Here is a 17598-nt window from a genome sequence, read left to right as displayed (position 1 = left end):
TTCAACAAATCCAAGTGCCAGGGGCTGCACTTTGGCCACAGCAACCCCAGGCAGAGCTACAGGCTGGGGTCAGAGTGGCTGAGCACAGCCAAACAGAGAGGGACCTGGGGATGGTGGTTGACAGCAGCTGAACATGAGCCAGCAGTGTGCCCAGGGGGCCAAGAAGCATCCTGGCCTGCATCAGGAAGAGTGTGGCCAGCAGGAGCAGGGAAGTCCTTGTGCCCTATGCTCAGCACTGCTTAGGCCACACCTGGAGTCCTGTGTCCAGTTCTGGGCTCCTCAGCTCAAGAAGGACATTGAGAGACTTGAAGGTGTCCAGAGAAGGGCAAGGAGGCTGGGGAGGGGTCTGGAGCACAGCCCTGTGAGGAGAGGCTGAGGGAGCTGGGGTTGCTTAGCCTGGAGAAGAGGAGGCTCAGGGGAGACCTTCTTGCTCTCTGCAACTCCCTGCAGGGAGGTTGTAGCCAGGTGGGGGTTGGGCTCTTCTCCCAGGCAGCCAGCAGCAGAACAAGAGGACACAGTCTCAAGCTGTGCCAGGGGAGGTTTAGGCTGGAGGTGAGGAGAAAGTTCTTCCCAGAGAGAGTTGTTGGCCACTGGAATGTGCTGCCCAGGGAGGTGGTGGAGTCCCCATCCCTGGAGGTGTTCAAGAGGGGATTGGATGTGGCACTTGGAGCCATGGTTTAGTAGTCAGGAGGTGTTGGTGACAGCTTGGACTTGATGATCTTTGAGATCTCTTCCAACCTCATTGATTCTATGATAAGCAAGACGGCTCAGCTGCAGCATAGACAGCAGGCTGAGGGGACAACCCATAGACTCGTAGGATGGTTTGGGTTGGAAGGGACCTCAAAGATCATCCAGTTCCAGTCCCCTGCCATGGCCAAGGACACCTTCCCACTAGCCCAGGTTGCTCAAGGCCCAAGACCTTGAACACTTCCAGGGAGGGGGCATCCCTGGGCAACCTGTTCCAGAGTCTCACCACCCACACTGGAAAGAATTCCTGCCTAATCTCCAGTCTCAGTCTCCTCTCTTCCAGCTCAAATGAATCACCCCTCATCCTAGCACTACAAGCTCTTGTCCAAACAGTCCTTCCCCAGCTTTCCTGCAGCCCCTTTCAGGTACTGGCTGGAGGGAAGGAAGCAGCATGGAAGTGATTCTGCCTCTGCAGGTGGCACTCATGAGGCTGACCCTTAAGAACTGTTTGTTATTCAGGCTGGGATTGAAGGAGAAGCAAAGCAGCAGGACAAGTGTAAAGAAGGATGCAGAGAACACTGAAGGGTCACAGAAAAGATTGTCAGGCTGGAGAAACCAAGAGAATTGTTTGCCCCAGCTCCCAAGATAAAACTGAGCAGCAACCTGGCAAGAGGCAACAGGCACTGGAGGGGGTCATCAACTGATAGGAAAGACACAGCAAGAACCAAAGGCAGGAGCAAGGCACGTTCAAACAAGAAGTAAGATGCACACTGGGGGAAGGAGGAACCCCAGGGAGCAGGGATGTGGAATGAAGCAGGAAATGCTGGGTTACCACAGCTTGCTGACAATAGATCAAGTTCCTGGGATTAGGACAGCAGTAAGGAAGCTGCACATGAAAGGCCTGCAGTGTGCTGAGGAACTGCAGGAACTGCACAAGACAAAAGCAACTCTAAAGCAAGCATGGCAGCTCTGTCTGAAGATGGTGGCAGACAGCAGGCAGCAAATGCTCTTCCAATTAGCAGGCAAATCCAGGGCAGGAAAGGTTTTGCTCATGCATTTCAGATACAGACTGTGCTCATGCAGAGCCTGCAAGCTCAGAAGAGACAAGGGCTGGGAGTGGCAATGACCTTGAGCTGGGAGAGGGGAGGCTGAGAGTGGAGAGGAGGAAGAAACTCTTTCTAGTGAGGCTGGGGAGACACTGGCACAGGTTGCCCTGGGAGGCTGTGGCTGCCTCCTCCCTGGAGGTGTTCAAGGCCAGGCTGGATGAGGCCCTGAGCAAGCTGGGCTGGTGAGAGGTGTCCCTGCCTATGGCAGGGGTTTGGAGTTGATGATCTTTGAGGTCCCTTCCAACCTGAGACATTTTATAGCCTAAATGATCTTTCTAGGACTCTGACTTGCTAGCCAGATGCAAGCTGTCAAAACTATGCCAGAACCTGCTCAAACCTAACCTAAAGCAGGGGGGGGAGTAGCTGCCACAGGCTGTGAACCTGTGGATGGATGCAGCCTGCCCTTTAAAGCAGCACATCACAGGTTTGCTTTTGAGCCAGCACCACCTCCATCTCACTTGCTGAATCAGCAGCTGGTCACCTTAGCCATCTCCACAGCAGATGCTGGATGTGGGGGTCTCTGTCCTGACTTAGAGAGCTGGAGCTGTGAGTTACAGGGATTTCCTCTGCTTCTGCCTCTCCAGTGGGTTTGGTGTTGGTTGCAGTGTCCAGGAGCAGGGACAAAGCCAGGGTTTGTGGCACTTGTGTGACAGCAGCCTCACAAACCACAAAGTGAATGTCACAGGATCACAGGATGTCAGGGGGTGGAAGGGACCCAAAGAGATCATCCAGTCCAACCCCCCCTGCCAGAGCAGGAGCAGAGAATCCAGCACAGGTCACACAGGAACACATCCAGACAGGGCTGGGAAGGCTCCAGAGAAGGAGACTCCACAACCTCTCTGGGCAGCCTGCTCCAGGGCTCTGGGACCCTCACAGTGCAGAAGTTCCTCCTCATGTTCAGGTGGAGCCTCCTGTGCTGCAGCTTACATCCATTGCTCCTAGTCCTATGCCAGGGAGCAAGTGAGCAGAGTCTGTCCCTGTCCCCTCCCTCCTGACCCCCAGCCCTCAGCTATTGATAAACATTGATTAAATCCCCTCTCAGTCTTCTCTGCAGAGGTGAAGCAACAGGTGGAAGGTACTGCACTGAGCCATCCATACCAGCACCACAAAAGAGAGGTTAGCAGGGTTAGGAGCAGCAAATGCTGTGATGATATGGAGAACCTGAAAGCTGTGCTGTGCTAGCAGGTTGCAAATGAAACTGCAGAAGGCTCCAGCAACCCAAGCCAGTTGTGACTAAGCAGCATGTGAGCTTGCTGCCCTGCTGCTGGTACACAGAGCACTCCATCTATCTCCCAGTGCTGCAGCCCTGCAGCATGGATTTCACTGGATTCCAGTTCCAAGAGTGAGTCACTGGTGGGAAAAGAGAGGAAATGGAACAAGAGCTTTGCTCTCTGCAAGAGTGGAGATGGAAACTGCCCCTGAAAAAAAAAGGCATCAAATCACAGAGCTGTCAGGGTTGGAAGGGAGCTCAAGGCCTACCCAGTCCCAACCCCCTGCCATGGGCAGGGACACCTCACACTGCAGCAGGTTGCTCGCAGCCACCTCCAGCCTGGCTGCAAACACCTCCAGGCAGGAGGCTGCCACCACCTCCCTGGGCAACCTGTGCCAGGCTCTCACCACCCTCCTGGGGAACAACTTCTTCCTCACAGCCAATCTCAATCTCCCCATTTCTAGTTTTGCTCCATCCCCCTCAGTCCTATCACTCCCTGATACCCTACAAAGTCCCTGCCCAGCTTTCCTGTAGTCCCCTTCAGATCCTGGAAGGCCACAACTAGGTCTCCTCAGAGCCTTCTCTTCTCCAGGAGACCTGATTGCTTACTACTGGGTTTCTTCTTGGCTTAGGATGCAAACTACTGAGGCTTCAGATTAAACTCAGCAACTGTTTGAGCAGAGAGTAGGGCAGGTCATTGTGGTAAGGCAAGAGTAAACCCTCTTGTTTGGGTGACTTGTAATGTGGTCAGCATATGAAAATGTCCTATCCTGTGGGGACCTCAGAGCAGCAGCCTTTGTCATTTTCCCATGCTCAGAGGTCATCTATCATCTGGTTTCTTTCTCAGGGAGATCAAACAATGAGGCCACAGCTGCCTGTAGAAAGCACCAAGTATTTTATGCCCCTCACTTGTCCCCATCCCCACACAGATGGTACCACTGCTAAGCTACCAGAGCCCATACTTACACAGAGAAAAATGAGTACCTTGGTTTGTGCAGCCTGACACAGCAACCCACAAAAAAGGGCACCTCTCTACAACAAGCCCAGCCTAGGGTGTCAATGTTAGGGGTTGGAAGGGACCTGGAAAGCTCATCCAGCCCAACCCCCCTGCCACAGCAGGGTCACCTAGAGCAGGTCACACAGGAACACATCCAGGTGGGGTTGGAAAGTCTCCAGAGCAGGAGACTCCACAACCTCTCTGGGCAGCCTGCTCCAGGTTCCAGCACCCTCACAGGGAAAGAATTTTTCCTCTGGTCCTAGACTCTATGAAAAGTCAGAGCCCTTCTTCAGAAGTCATTAGCAGCATGAAGAGCCAGCAGTGGATGATGACAACGAGGCACTGGCTTGGGAAGCTTCAGTTAGGCCACACCTTGAGTCCTGTGTCCAGTTCTGGGCCCCTCAGTTCAGGAAGGAGGTTGAGTTGCTGGAAGGTGCCCAAAGAAGGGCAACAAAGCTGGGGAGGGGTCTGGAGCACAGCCCTGTGAGGAGAGGCTGAGGGAGCTGGGGTTGCTTAGCCTGCAGAAGAGGAGGCTCAGGGGAGACCTTCTTGCTGCCTACAACTACCTGGTCTCTTCTCCCAGGCACCCAGCACCAAAACAAGAGGACACAGTCTCAAGCTGTGCCAGTGGAGGTTTAGGCTGGAGGTTAGGAAGAAGTTCTACACAGAGAGAGAGATTGCCCATTGGAATGTGCTGCCTGGGGAGGTGATGCAGTCACCATCACTGGAGATGTTTAGGAGGAGACTGGATGGGGTGCTTGGTGCCATGGTTTAGTTGATTAGGTGGAGTTGGATGATAGGTTGGACATGATGATCTCTGAGGTCTCTTCCAACCTGGTTTATTCTATTCTATTCTATTCAAAACTCAAACTGCTCTTCAGATGAAAGTTGAAGAGGTGCACTTGAAGTGTCAGCCAAGGAGCAGAGGCTGGCTGCCGGTGAGCAAGCAGTGACTCACTGGGAGCAGGCACGGGAGGCTGTGACTCACACCACAACCTGCTGCAGCACCACAGGGAGAGCACTGAACAGCACCTCCCAGGCAGGACAAAGGTATGCAGAGAAAAGCAAAGCCAGCCTCCAGCAGCCACCCCTTCTAATATCATTCAGCTACTACCTGGCTTGCATTTGAGGCTCCTGAAAATGCTCAGTGGCAGAAGCTTCTCTGCCTCATGCCCTGGGGGCCTTGAGTGATACGGTTGGCCCCATGAGTGAGCCCCAAACTGCCCCACAACCACGACATGCAGAGATACTCTGCAGGCAGTCACTTGAGGGTGTGCTGCAGCCTATTCACAGTATCACAGTATCACAGTATAACTAAGGTTGGAAGAGACTCCAAGGATCATCAAGTCCAACCTGTTCCAACAGACCTCACAACTAGACCATGGCACCAAGTGCCACATCCAATCTCCCCTTGAACACCTCCAGGGACGGCGACTCCACCACCTCCCTGGGCAGCACATCCCAATGACGAACGACTCGCTCAGTGAAGAACTTTTTCCTCACCTCGAGTCTAAACCTCCCCTGGCACAGCTTGAGACTGTGTCCCCTTGTTCTGGTGCTGCTTGCCTGGGAGAAGAGACCAACCCCCACCTGGCTACAACCACCTTTCAGGTAGTTGTAGAGGGCAATGAGGTCACCTCTGATCCTTCTCTTCTGCAGGCTAAGCAACCCCAGCTCCCTCAGCCTCTCCTCACAGGGCTGTGCTCAAGGCCTCTCCCCAGCCTTGTTGCCCTTCTCTGGACACCTTCAAGTGTCTCAATGCCCTTCCTAAACTGAGGGGCCCAGAACTGGACACAGGACTCAAGGTGTGGCCTAACCAATGCAGAGTCCAGGGGCACAATGACCTCCCTGCTCCTGCTGGCCACACTGTTCCTAATACAGGCCAGGATGCCATTGGCCCTCTTGGGCACCTGGGCACACTGCTGGCTCATGTTTAGGCGGGTGTCAATCAGCACCCCCAGGTCCCTCTCTGCCTGGCTGCTCTCAGCCACTCTGACCCCAGCCTGTAGCTCTGCCTGGGGTTGCCGTGGCCAAAGTGCAGCCCCTGGCACTTGGACTTATTAAATGCCATCCCATTGGACTCTGCCCATCTGTCCAGTCGGTCAAGGTCCCTCTGCAGAGCCTTTCCACCCTCTAACTGACTAACATCTGTTCCCAACTTGGTGTCATCTGCAAACTCACTTCCTCAGCCACTGGATGCTCCACACATGGACTGTGACCACATTTGTAAACTATTTCCTGCAGATGCTACAGACATGCACATCTTGTCTATAGGCAACACACACAGACTGAGCACTCTGCAGGGAGAGAAATGATTTGGCTGGAAAAGACCTTCAAGATCACCCAATTACAGAATCAGCCAGGTTGGAAAAGGCCTCAGAGATCATCAAGTCCAACCTGTCAACTAATACCTAACACCTCCTGACAACTAAACCACGGCTCCAAGTGCCACAGCCAAGCCTTTCTTGAACACCTCCAGGGATGGGGACTCCACCACCTCCCTGGGCAGCACATTCTAATAGCTAACAACACTCTCTGGGAAGAACTTTCTCCTCACTTCCAGCATAAACCTCCCCTGGCACAGTTTGAGGCTGTGTTCTGGTGCTGGGACCAACCCCCACCTGGCTACAACCTCCCTGCAGGGAGTTGCAGAGAGCAAGAAGGTCTCCCCTGAGCCTCCTCTTCTGCAGGCTAAGCAACCCCAGCTCCCTCAGCCTCTCCTCACAGGGCTGTGCTCCAGACCCCTCCCCAGCCTCCTTGCCCTTCTCTGGACACCTTCAAGTCTCTCAATGTCCTTCTTGACCTGAGGAGCCCAGAACTGGACACAGGACTCAAGGTGTGGCCGAAGCAGTGCTGAGCACAGGGCACAAGGACTTCCCTGCTCCTGCTGGCCACACTCTTCCTGATGCAGGCCAGGATGCCACTGGCCCTCCTGGCTGCCTGGGCACACTGCTGGCTCCCGTTCAGCTGCTGTCAACCACTACCCCCAGGTCCCTTTCTGCCTGGCTGCTCTCCAGTCTAACCCCTCTCTAACTCTGCCAAGGCTCTACTCATGTCTCTCAGCACCACATCTCTGCCTCTTTGAAACACCACCAGGGATGGAGAGCCAACCACTTCCCTGGGCAGCCTGTTCTAGTGGATGAGAATCCAGAGAGGTTATAATCTGTGGAGGACTCTGAATGGTATTTTGTGAGGAAAAACTTCTTCCCAGCAAGAGCTCTCAGGCCCTGTCCCAGGCTGCCCAGGGAGGTGCTGCAGTGGCCAGCCCTGGAGGGGTTTCAGCGCTGCATGGATGTGGTGCTGAGGGACGTGGGTTAATGGCAGTGGCTCAGCAGCAGGGGTTGTGAGCTCTAGGTGAGTGCTTGGACTTGATCTCCAAGGCCTCTTACAACTTCAGCAGTGATTCTGTGGTTCCCTGACTGCCCACAAAGCCACATGAGAAATGACCAATACCTGCAATGCCAACATGTGGCTGGCAAACAAGCCACAGGCCCTTCAGTCCTTTCTGCCACTGCAGATGGGGTCAAGTTCCCCAGCAAGAAATCTAAAGGGCACTGGAATTCTGTGCTTAAGAGGGAGGATTTCACCTGGATGAGTGTGACAGATCTACAGGGTCCTGGACTGAACCCTCTCAGATTCATTCCTAGTTTCCACAGTTCATGTAATGACAAATGGTTTCATGCAAAAAAATGAGAAGAAATTGTTTAAAAGTGGCCTTCCAGTACCTGAAGGGAGCTGCAGGAGAGCTGGATAGGGACTTCTGACAAGGACCTCTAGGGACAGGATGAGGGGCAATGGCTTTGAGCTGGAAGAGGGCAGATTTAGGCTGGAGATGAGGAAGATATTCTTGAATGAGAGAGAGGGTGGTGAGACACTGGCACAAGTTGCCCATGGAGGCTGTGGCTGCCTCCTCCCTGGAGGTGTTCAAGGCCAGGCTGGATGAGGCCTTGAGCAAGCTGGGCTGGTGGGAGGTGTCCCTGCCCATGGCAGAGGGGTTGGAGCTGGCTGATCTTTTGGGGTCCCTTCTAACCCAAACCATTCTATTAGCGCACGAAAAGCTTCTGCATGGACATCCTACAGCAAAGGAGATGACCCCAAAAAGCAAGCAGCATGCAGCCAAGAGGGCATCAATGGATTAAAACTGGGAAGTGAGAAAATTGAAGCAATACAGACAAAAAAACCCAACCAACCAGCTATTAAAACTGACTTTGGTGCTGGCCTATCTGCCTTTGTGATTCCTCTAAGGAAGCTCTTGGATAACCACTTCAGGTACACCACAGAGCTCACTCACAACCAACAGCCACACTAGATGAAGCTGTTCCTTTAACCACTACTTTAAAATCAAATGTGCAATAAATTCCCCTGGCTGGCAGCTCTGATGCCCTTCTGTTCATCACCACTGCCAAGGCAATATTCCTCAACTGTCAAACTTGGAAGGAATCCCACTGAGGCTGCTCTAGACTTAGCCCAGTGAACCAGAGGGAAGGGAAGCCTTTCCCAAAGGAAAGGTCACAGCCTCACTGTGCCTTGAAAGGGGAAACAAAAAAGCAAAACAAATAGAAAAGTACAGAATGAAGCAGGTTGGGAAAGGCCTCTGAGATCATCAAGTCCAACCTCTCACCCAGCACCATCTGATCAACTAAACCATGGCACCAAGGGCCTCAGCCAGGCTCTTCCTAAACACCTCCAGGGATGGGGACTCCACCACCTCCCTAGGCAGCACATTCCAGTGGTCAATCTCTCTCTCTGGGAAGAACTTCTTCCTAACATCAAGCAGCTCAACAAACTATTAGATCAGTAAAATCCTGAAGCCTTAGGAAGCAAGACTTCCTGTATGCCTGAAGGAAAAATGAATGGTTAGGAAGTCTAGTCCTCCCTAGGATGCCACTTTCACAGCATCACAGAATCACCAAGGTTGGAAGAGAAATCAAAGATCATCGAGTCCAAGCTGTCACCACAGACCTCATGACTAAACCATGGCACCAAGTGCCACATCCAATCCCCTCTTGAACACCTCCAGGGATGGGGACTCCACCACCTCCACTTTGCTTGGAGCACAGCCATGGTATTACTTCTCCCAGGAGGTACCAGAGCCATGCTTGCCCAGGCCTGCAAAGCCCTCTCTAACATGTAGTAATTGCAATGCCTGTGAAAAAAACACAACCATAATTCAGCACAAATTATAGAATGGTTTGGGTTGGAAGGGACCCCAAAGATCAGCCAGCTCCAAGCCCCTGCCATGTGCAGGGACACCTCCCACCAGCCCAGCTTGCTCAAGGCCTCATCCACCTCCAAAAATGAGGAATCCACAGCCTCCCTGGGCAACCTGTGCCAGTGTCTCATCAGCCTCACTGGAAACAATTTCTTCCTCATCTCCAGTCTCAGTCTCCCATCTTCCAGCTCAAAGCCACTGTTCCTCATCCTGTCTCTCCCAGCCCTTGTCAAAAGTCCCTCCCCAGCTCTTCTGGAGCCCCTTCATGTACTGGAAGAATGCTCTAAGGTCTCCTGGAGCCTTCTCCTCTCCAGCCTCAAAAGCCCCAACTCTCTCAGCCTGTCCCCATAGAAGAGGTTCTCCATCCCTCTGAGCATCTTTGCAGCCTTCTCTGAACCCTCTTCAACAGTTCCTGGATGCAATGCTGCAAGTGGGATCTCACCAGGGCAGAGGGGCAGAATTACCTCTTTTGACCTGCTGGTCACACTGCTTTTGATGCAGCCCAGGACAAGCTTTCCAAAAGGGCTGTTTCACAGGATCATAGAGTTGTCAGGGTTGGAAGGGACCTCAAGGAGCATCCAGTTCCAACCTCCCTGCCATGGGCAGGGACACCTCACACTGCAGCAGGTTGCTCACAGCCACCTCCAGCCTGGCTGCAAACACCTCCAGGCAGGAGGCTTCCACCACCTCCCTGGGCAACCTGTGCCAGGCTCTCACCACCCTCCTGGGGAACAACTTCTTCCTCACAGCCAATCTCAATCTCCCCATTTCTAGCTTTGCTCCATCCCCCCCAGTCCTATCCCTCCCTGACACCCTCCAAAGTCCCTCCCCAGCTTTCTTGAGGCTGGCACTGCCCTGCCTTTGCACTATGTTGATCCTTGGCAAAAATCACAGAGTTTTCAAGCTGGCAGAGAGCTGCTAACCCAGATGCTGAAAGCTGTTCTTACTGTGGTATTTTTAAACAGGCAAAGGAAGCTCCAACTCCACAGCAGCAATAAAGCACAGAAGCTGGGAAGGCAGGACTGGTACACTGCACACTGTGCAGAGCAGAATGGAAGACTGCATCTCCAGAAGGTAGTTCAGAACTGCACAGCTTTGGCTGTCTCCTCTGTTATTACCATGCAGCGCTGTACCATCTTGGGAATGGTGAGGAAGGAGGGAAGTAGTTAGGGAAATGGCAAACAAAAAACCCCAGTCCCACAGGAATGTTGCTTTTGTTTGTTTCCATTTCAAAAGCCCAAACAATAACAAGTGCTCACTCCCCTCCCTCCCTTCCCCCATCAACACAATATTCCCAACCTCTCCTACTCCAGAAGGGGGAATGCACTGGGGAGCCAGAGCAGGAGGGAGCAGATGGACCAGGACCACAGAATGGTAGGGGCTGGAAGGGATTTCCAGAGATCATCAAGTCCACTCCCCCTGCCAAGGCAGGATCACCTAGGGCAGGTGAACACAGGAGTATGTCCAGGAGGGTTCTGAATGTCTCCAGAGATGGAAACTCCACTACCTCTCTGGGCAGCCTGCTCCAGGACTCCAGCACCCTTCAATTAAAGAATTTCTTCCTCATGTATAGATGGAATTTCTTATGTTTAAGTTTCTGCTCCTTACCCCTTGTCCTGTCACAGGGCACCACTGAAAAGAAGCCTGGTGCCATCCTCCTGACACCCACCCTGATCAGCATTGATGAGATCCCCCTCAGTCTGCTCTTGTACTGACTATAAAGCCCCAATTCTCTCAGCCTCTCCTCACAAGAGAGATGTTCCAGTGCCCTCAGCATCTTTGTAGCCATCTGCTGTACCCTCACCAGCAGTTCCCTGTCCTTCTTGAACTGGAGAGCCCAGAACTGGACACACTATTCCAGATGTGGCCTCAACAGGGCAGAGCAGAGGGGAAGAACCTCCCTCAACCTGCTGGCCACACTCCTACTGATGCACCCCAGGATGCCATTGGCCTTCTTGGCCACAAAGGCAATTGCTGCCTCATTGCTATCCTGTTGTCCCCCAGGACAAGAAGATACTGATTAATGAAGAGAGGGGAGACAGAACTGGAGCCCAGAGTTAAGAGTGGCACAGCAGAAAGGCAGAGAAGTATCCTTCAGGATCTGAGTTCAAGGAGCTAAATGGGCAAATGTGCAGAGCCTGGAAAGCAGCAGCAGTGCTGGGGTGGAACTGAGGCCAAGCCACCCTGGGGATCTGCTGTGGTGTGCAGCTTTAATGTGCACATTGATATGCTATAATTAAAGAAAGGAGACTGGTTTTCACACTCCTTCCCCCTTGCACTCCCTTCACCTCTCATCAGCACAGCTTGTGGAGGATCACCATTACTCACATAGCAATGGCTCAAGTTTACCCAGGAAGCTGTCCCCAGCAGCAGCTGCAGAGGAGTGGGAACCTGATGAGATCACTGCTCCTAACAGCATGGCTTTAGCACAGGAGACACGTTTCTAGGACACAGAGGGGCCCTCCCGACTGTGCTCATGCATCTGGGGGCCTCTGGGGGCTAAGAGCCACTGCAGCTTAGAGCCATGTATCCAGGCAGCCCTGCACTGAAAGGGAGAAGTGGCCCCTTTCAGATACACAGGTCCGTATTCAGAAGGCATCCCAAGGAGCAGGGAGAGTGGTGCTCATCTAGGAGTTTGAGGAGAGGGGCAAAACCACCCCAAACAATAGCAGGGAAGGTGGTGGATCTTCTGCTTTCTTGCCAACAAATGCCCTCATGTTGCATTCAAGAGTAACCAGCTGGATCTGCAGTGCTCTTAGCCATGGAGCTAAGGTGACACCTGGACTTAAAGCCTGGATGATAAGCAACATTACCGAGGGAGAAGAAGTACCTCAAGAAAAAGAGGGGCATGGCTCTGTGGTTCCAGCACAAGGGAGGCTGCATTTCAGTTCAGGTCTTGCCTTTGCTACAGGCTCCCGGTCTGACAGGTATCTTCCATCCAGGGTGACACACTGCACTTCCTTTTATCTTCTGCTAATCAGACTCTAATCTCTCTGATCAGACACAGGCTTCCTACAGACCCATGGAAACAAGTGTGCCACTTTCACTGCCTTCCCAGTTTCAGCAGGCTTCTCAGCATTCATCACTCTCCTTTTTATCAGTGGGACATTTGTTGGCAGTTTCAGCAAGGAAAAGACGAGGCTGAATGGGCCATAAAGACAGAACTCTCCTCTCCACACAGCAGTCTCCCTGGTCATGGCTACGGATAAGCCAGCAGTGCCTCTGTTAAACTGAGCAGCCTGAGAGGGGATCTTGCCAATGCTGATCAATACCTAAAGGGTGGAGGTCTCGAGGCTGGGGCTGGGCTCTTCTCAGTGGAGCCCAGTGATAGGACAAGGGGCAATAGGTACAAACTGGAACACAGGAGGTTTCACCTGAACTTAAGGAGGCACAGGCGGTGGAGTCACCATCACTGGAGGTGTTTAAAAAGAGCCTGGATGAGGCTCCTGGTGCCATGGTTTAGTTGATTAGATGGTGCTGGGTGATAGGTTGGACTTGATGATCTTGAAGGTCTTTTCCAACCTGGTTAACCTTGTAGGGCACTGAGAGCTCCACAGCCTTCACAGGAGTGGGCTGCTTTGTCCATCTCTTAAGGAAAACGACAAATGCTCTACAAAGTTTACCTTGTCACTACCTGCACCTTCCTTCTGCTTATCACAGTAAAACAATAAGAATAATGCAAAGTACAAAGCAGTGAAACACAGAGGTGATATGCAAACCATAGAACCTTAGAGCTGGAAAAGCCTCTAAGATCATCCAGTCCAAAAATTAACCCAGCCCCACCATGGCCACGAAACCATGTCCCCAGGTGCCATGGCCACAGGTCTCTTGAACACCTCCAGGGATGGGGATTCCACCACCTCCCTGGGCAGCCTCTGCCCATCCCTGACCACTCTGGCAGCAAAGAAATTTTTCCTCATCTCCAACTTAAACCTACCCTGGGGCAACCCGAGGCTGTTTCTTCTTGTCCTAACACTTGTTACTAGGGAGAAGGGACCAACCCCTGTCTCAATACCACCTCCTTTCAGGGAGCTGCAGAGAGTAATGAGGTCTCCCTCAGCCTCCTCTTCTCCACACTCAACACCCCCAGCTCCCTCAGCTGCTCCTCCCCAGCCCTGTTCTCCAGACCCTTCCCCAGCTCCATTGCCCTTCTCTGGACACGCTCCAGCCTCTCAATGTCCTTATAGAGAGAGAAACTCAACCGCCCCACCTGAGGCCTGAGGGGTCGGTCCAGCTGCCGCCGAAGCCAGCGGGCAGCACCCACCCCCCGCAGCCTGCCGCCCCTCCCGGCGCTCAGCCCGGCACCGAGGAGCACGCCGCGGGGCTCGCCGCACGCCGCGGGGCTCGCCCCCGGCCACCAACACCTCCACACCAGCCGGCGCCCGGCGCTGCCGCTCGCCCCTCGGCAGCCCCGCAAACACCTGGGCTTGGCACCGGAGGAAGAGGAGGGAAAAACCTCCAGGAAAGCTCTTCCGAGAGGACGCGGACCAAAGCGCAGCGAGGGGAAAAGCGCAGGGTCCCCCGGGGCCGCACAAACACCTTCTCCCCGAGCAAACAAACACTTTCTCCCCGCGCAACAGTTTCCCCAGCAGCCGGCTCCGCTCCTCCTCCTCGGCGGCACAGCCCCGGCTCGGCGCCCTCCCCCGCCGCACCTGCCGAGCCCAGCCGGGCAGTGCCCGCCGCCGCCCCGGCCTGCCCTTGCCCCGCACTCACCCTCCGGGGCCGTCGCCGCCGCCGCTGGGGTGGTAGGCGGTGAGGACCACGCCGCGGGAGCCGGATCGCCAGTTCATGGCGTGCGCCGCCGCATCCCTTCTGGCTACGCTGAGCGGGGCGGCCCCGGCCCCTGCCCGGCGCGGCCAAGCCCAGCCCAGCCTCCCGGCACGGCGGGGCAGGGCCGGGTGACGGCAGCGCTTCCTGCGGCCCGCCGCCGCCGTGCCCCTGCGCCCGCCCCCGACACGGCCGCCCGCGCCCGGCGGCGCACACAGCTCGCGGCTCCCGGCCGCCTGCGGGGGGCTCGGCCCGGGCTGGGCTCCGCTCCGGCCATACCCCGGGAGCTGCTGCAGAGCAGCACTGCCTCGGCCAGGCCGCGGTTCGGCTTGAGCTTCGGAAACGCTGAGTGCAACGGAGCAAAGCTGGGGCAGTGCCAGCCCACAGCGAGCTGCAGGTGCTGCTGCCACACCGGCCTGAGGAGGAGAATAAGCAATGTGCCCATGAAGAGCTGAGTGCAATGGAGCAAAGCTGGGGCAGTGCCAGCACACAGCGAGCTGCAGGTGCTGCTGCCACACCGGCCTGAGGAGGAGAATAAGCAATGTGCCCATGAAGAGCTGAGTGCAACGGAGCAAAGCTGGGGCAGTGCCAGCCCACAGCAAGCTGCAGGTGCTGCTGCCACACCGGCCTGAGGAGGAGAATAAGCAATGTGCCCATGAAGAGCTGAGTGCAATGGAGCAAAGCTGGGGCAGTGCCAGCCCACAGCGAGCTGCAGGTGCTGCTGCCACACCGGCCTGAGGAGGAGAATAAGCAATGTGCCCATGAAGAGCTGAGTGCAACGGAGCAAAGCTGGGGCAGTGCCAGCCCACAGCGAGCTGCAGGTGCTGCTGCCACACCGGCCTGAGGAGGAGAATAAGCAATGTGCCCATGAAGAGCTGAGTGCAACGGAGCAAAGCTGGGGCAGTGCCAGCCCACAGCAAGCTGCAGGTGCTGCTGCCACACCGGCCTGAGGAGGAGAATAAGCAATGTGCCCATGAAGAGCTGAGTGCAATGGAGCAACGCTGGGGCAGTGCCAGCCCACAGCGAGCTGCAGGTGCTGCTGCCACACCAGCCTGAGGAGGAGAATAAGCAATGTGCCCATGAAGAGCTGAGTGCAATGGAGCAAAGCTGGGGCAGAGCCAGCCCACAGCGAGCTGCAGGTGCTGCTGCCACACCAGCCTGAGGAGGAGAATAAGCAATGTGCCCATGAAGAGCTGAGTGCAATGGAGCAAAGCTGGGGCAGTGCCAGCACACAGCGAGCTGCAGGTGCTGCTGCCACACCAGCCTGAGGAGGAGAATAAGGAATGTGCTCAGTGTTTGCTTTGTACCTTGGCCTGTTCATGGGGAAAAAATGCTTGTTAGTATTTTTAATGCCAAGCTCTCGCTATAAAGAGCAGGTGAGGGCAGCAGGCAAGGGCACAAGGTGTCAGAGCTCCTGCCACCAAGCTCCAAGGTCATCCTCTGCCAGCCAGCAGCAGCTGGATGTTAGGAAGAAGTTCTTCACAGAGAGAGAGACTGGCCATTGGAATGTGCTGCCCAGGGAGGTGGTGGAGTCACCATCACTGGAGGTGTTTAGGAAGAGACTGGATGGTGTGCTTGGTGCCATGGTTTAGTTGATCAGATGGTGCTGGGTGATAGGTTGGACTTGATGATCTCAAAGGTCTTTTCCGACCTGGTCTATTCTACTCTACTCTACTCTTGGGGTGCCCTTTCCAGCAGGGACAGACCACTGCTGTGCCTCACACAAACTCTCAGGAGGTGGTCTTAGCTCTGCACTGGTTGGCAGGATCTGCATCACAGTGCTCAAACCTGCTTTTTTCATTCACTGCAACTACAGCCCCTGCCCTGAAAGGGTTCTCAGACCCTGGCCCAGGCTTCCCAAGGAGGTGGCTGAATCTCCACACCTGGAGGTGTTTCAAAGAGGCAGAGATGTGGTGCTGAAGGATGTGGCTTAGCACCACACTTGGTAGAGTTAGAGAATGGTTGGGCTAGATGACCTTAAAGGTCTTTTACAACTGAAGTGATTCTGTGTGTCTGTAACATGGACCTGTAAGTGCACACACACTGCTTAGGGGTCTGGACACGTTCCTGTGTGACCTGCCCTAGGTGTTCCTGCTTTGGCAGGGGGGTTGGACTCCCTGAGCTCTGGAGGTCCCTTCCAACTCCTACCATTCTGTGATTCTGTGATAAGCTTTGCCAAATTATCATCACTGTGACTTCAGCATGAGTGTGTCTTGCATTTCCTTTTCCCCTTTAAAACAAAAAGAATTGTGCAACTGCTCTGCTTGCAGTGGAAGAGCTGAGAAGTTCAGCAGCAGGCTGTGAGCTGCCTTCACTTACTTGAACCCCTGAGATGCCTTCACTTATTTAAACCCCTGGTACAGCTAAACTGGGCAGCTGCATGTGGTCCTGGACCCACCAGGTGTTCTGCACAGCTGCTCTCCAGCACACAGCTACCAAGCACAGAAACCTCCACCGAGGTTCGCTGAGAAGTTGATCCCAGCAGAGAAGCAAACAGGAAGAACTTTCCCTCGTGTGTGAGCAAGGTCAGTTTGTCCTTCAGACTCCTTGAAGCTTGCAGCTGCAGACTTTCCAGAGCTCACAGGTGATAGCCAGACATGGCTGAATTTTGTCATTGACTTAAGCTGATAACTTCACCCAGGAGGTTTCCTTTGAAAGGGGTGGCCTTCAACACAGTGCCAAGCAGGACATCCCCCACTCCTTTAGAAAGGGCAATGTCACCCTGTTAGAGAACAGTCCCAGCATTACAAGCCTGTCACCCTGTTTGATAACACCCTGTCACTCTGTTTGAGAACATCCTGTCACCCTGTTTGATAACACCCTGTCACTCTGTTTGAGAACATCCTGTCACCCTGTTTGATAACACCCTGTCACTGTTTGAGAACACCCTGACACCCTGTTCGAGAACAGTCCCGGCATTACAAGCACAGGAAAGCTTGGCTGCTGTTCAGCAGGCCAAGCATCACACACCTAGCCCCTTCTTACACCACTGAAGGTCAACTGCTGCCTTAGCTTTAAGTCATAGAATCATAGAATCAACGAGGTTGGAAGAGACCTCAGAGATCATCGAGTCCAACCTGTCACCCAACACCTCATGACTACTAGGACCATGGCACCAAGTGCCACATCCAATCCCCTCTTGAACACCTCCAGGGATGGGGACTCCACCACCTCCCTGGGCAGCACATTCCAGTGGCTAACAACTCTCTCTGGGAAGAACTTTCTCCTCACCTCCAGCCTAAACCTCCCCTGGCACAGCTTGAGACTGTGTCTTCTTGTTCTGCTGCTGGGTGCCTGGGAGAAGAGACCAACCCCCACCTGGCTACAGCCTCCCTTCAGGGAGTTGCAGAGAGCAAGAAGGTCTCCCCTGAGCCTCCTCTTCTGCAGGCTAAGCAACCCCAGCTCCCTCAGCCTCTCCTCACAGGGCTGTGCTCCAGACCCCTCCCCAGCCTCCTTGCCCTTCTCTGGACACCTTCAAGTCTCTCAATGTCCTTCTGAAACTGAGGGGCCCAGAACTGGCCACAGGACTCAAGGTGTGGCCTAAGCTAGTGCTGAGCACAGGGCACAAGGACTTCCCTGCTCCTGCTGGCCACACTCTTCCTGATGCAGGCCAGGATGC

At 54.4% G+C, this 17598-nt stretch overlaps 1 protein-coding gene across 1 annotated transcript in view; it reads right to left on the bottom strand.

Annotated features, from left to right (window-relative positions):
• The window catches only part of ARHGAP18 (Rho GTPase activating protein 18), a 101160-nt gene that overhangs the window by 79436 nt on the left and 4126 nt on the right, over positions 1–17598 (bottom strand). The window contains exon 2 of the mRNA XM_054173979.1: positions 13926–14324. Within this exon, the coding sequence (XP_054029954.1) occupies positions 13926–14324 (399 nt within the window). The remainder of the gene's footprint in view (positions 1–13925; positions 14325–17598) is intronic.

The sequence above is a fragment of the Dryobates pubescens genome, chromosome 28, assembly GCF_014839835.1.
Source record: "Dryobates pubescens isolate bDryPub1 chromosome 28, bDryPub1.pri, whole genome shotgun sequence".
In the NCBI taxonomy this organism is placed as follows: Eukaryota; Metazoa; Chordata; class Aves; order Piciformes; family Picidae; genus Dryobates; species Dryobates pubescens.
Note: the sequence above shows the minus strand (reverse complement) of the source record. Positions and strands in the feature narration are given on the sequence as shown.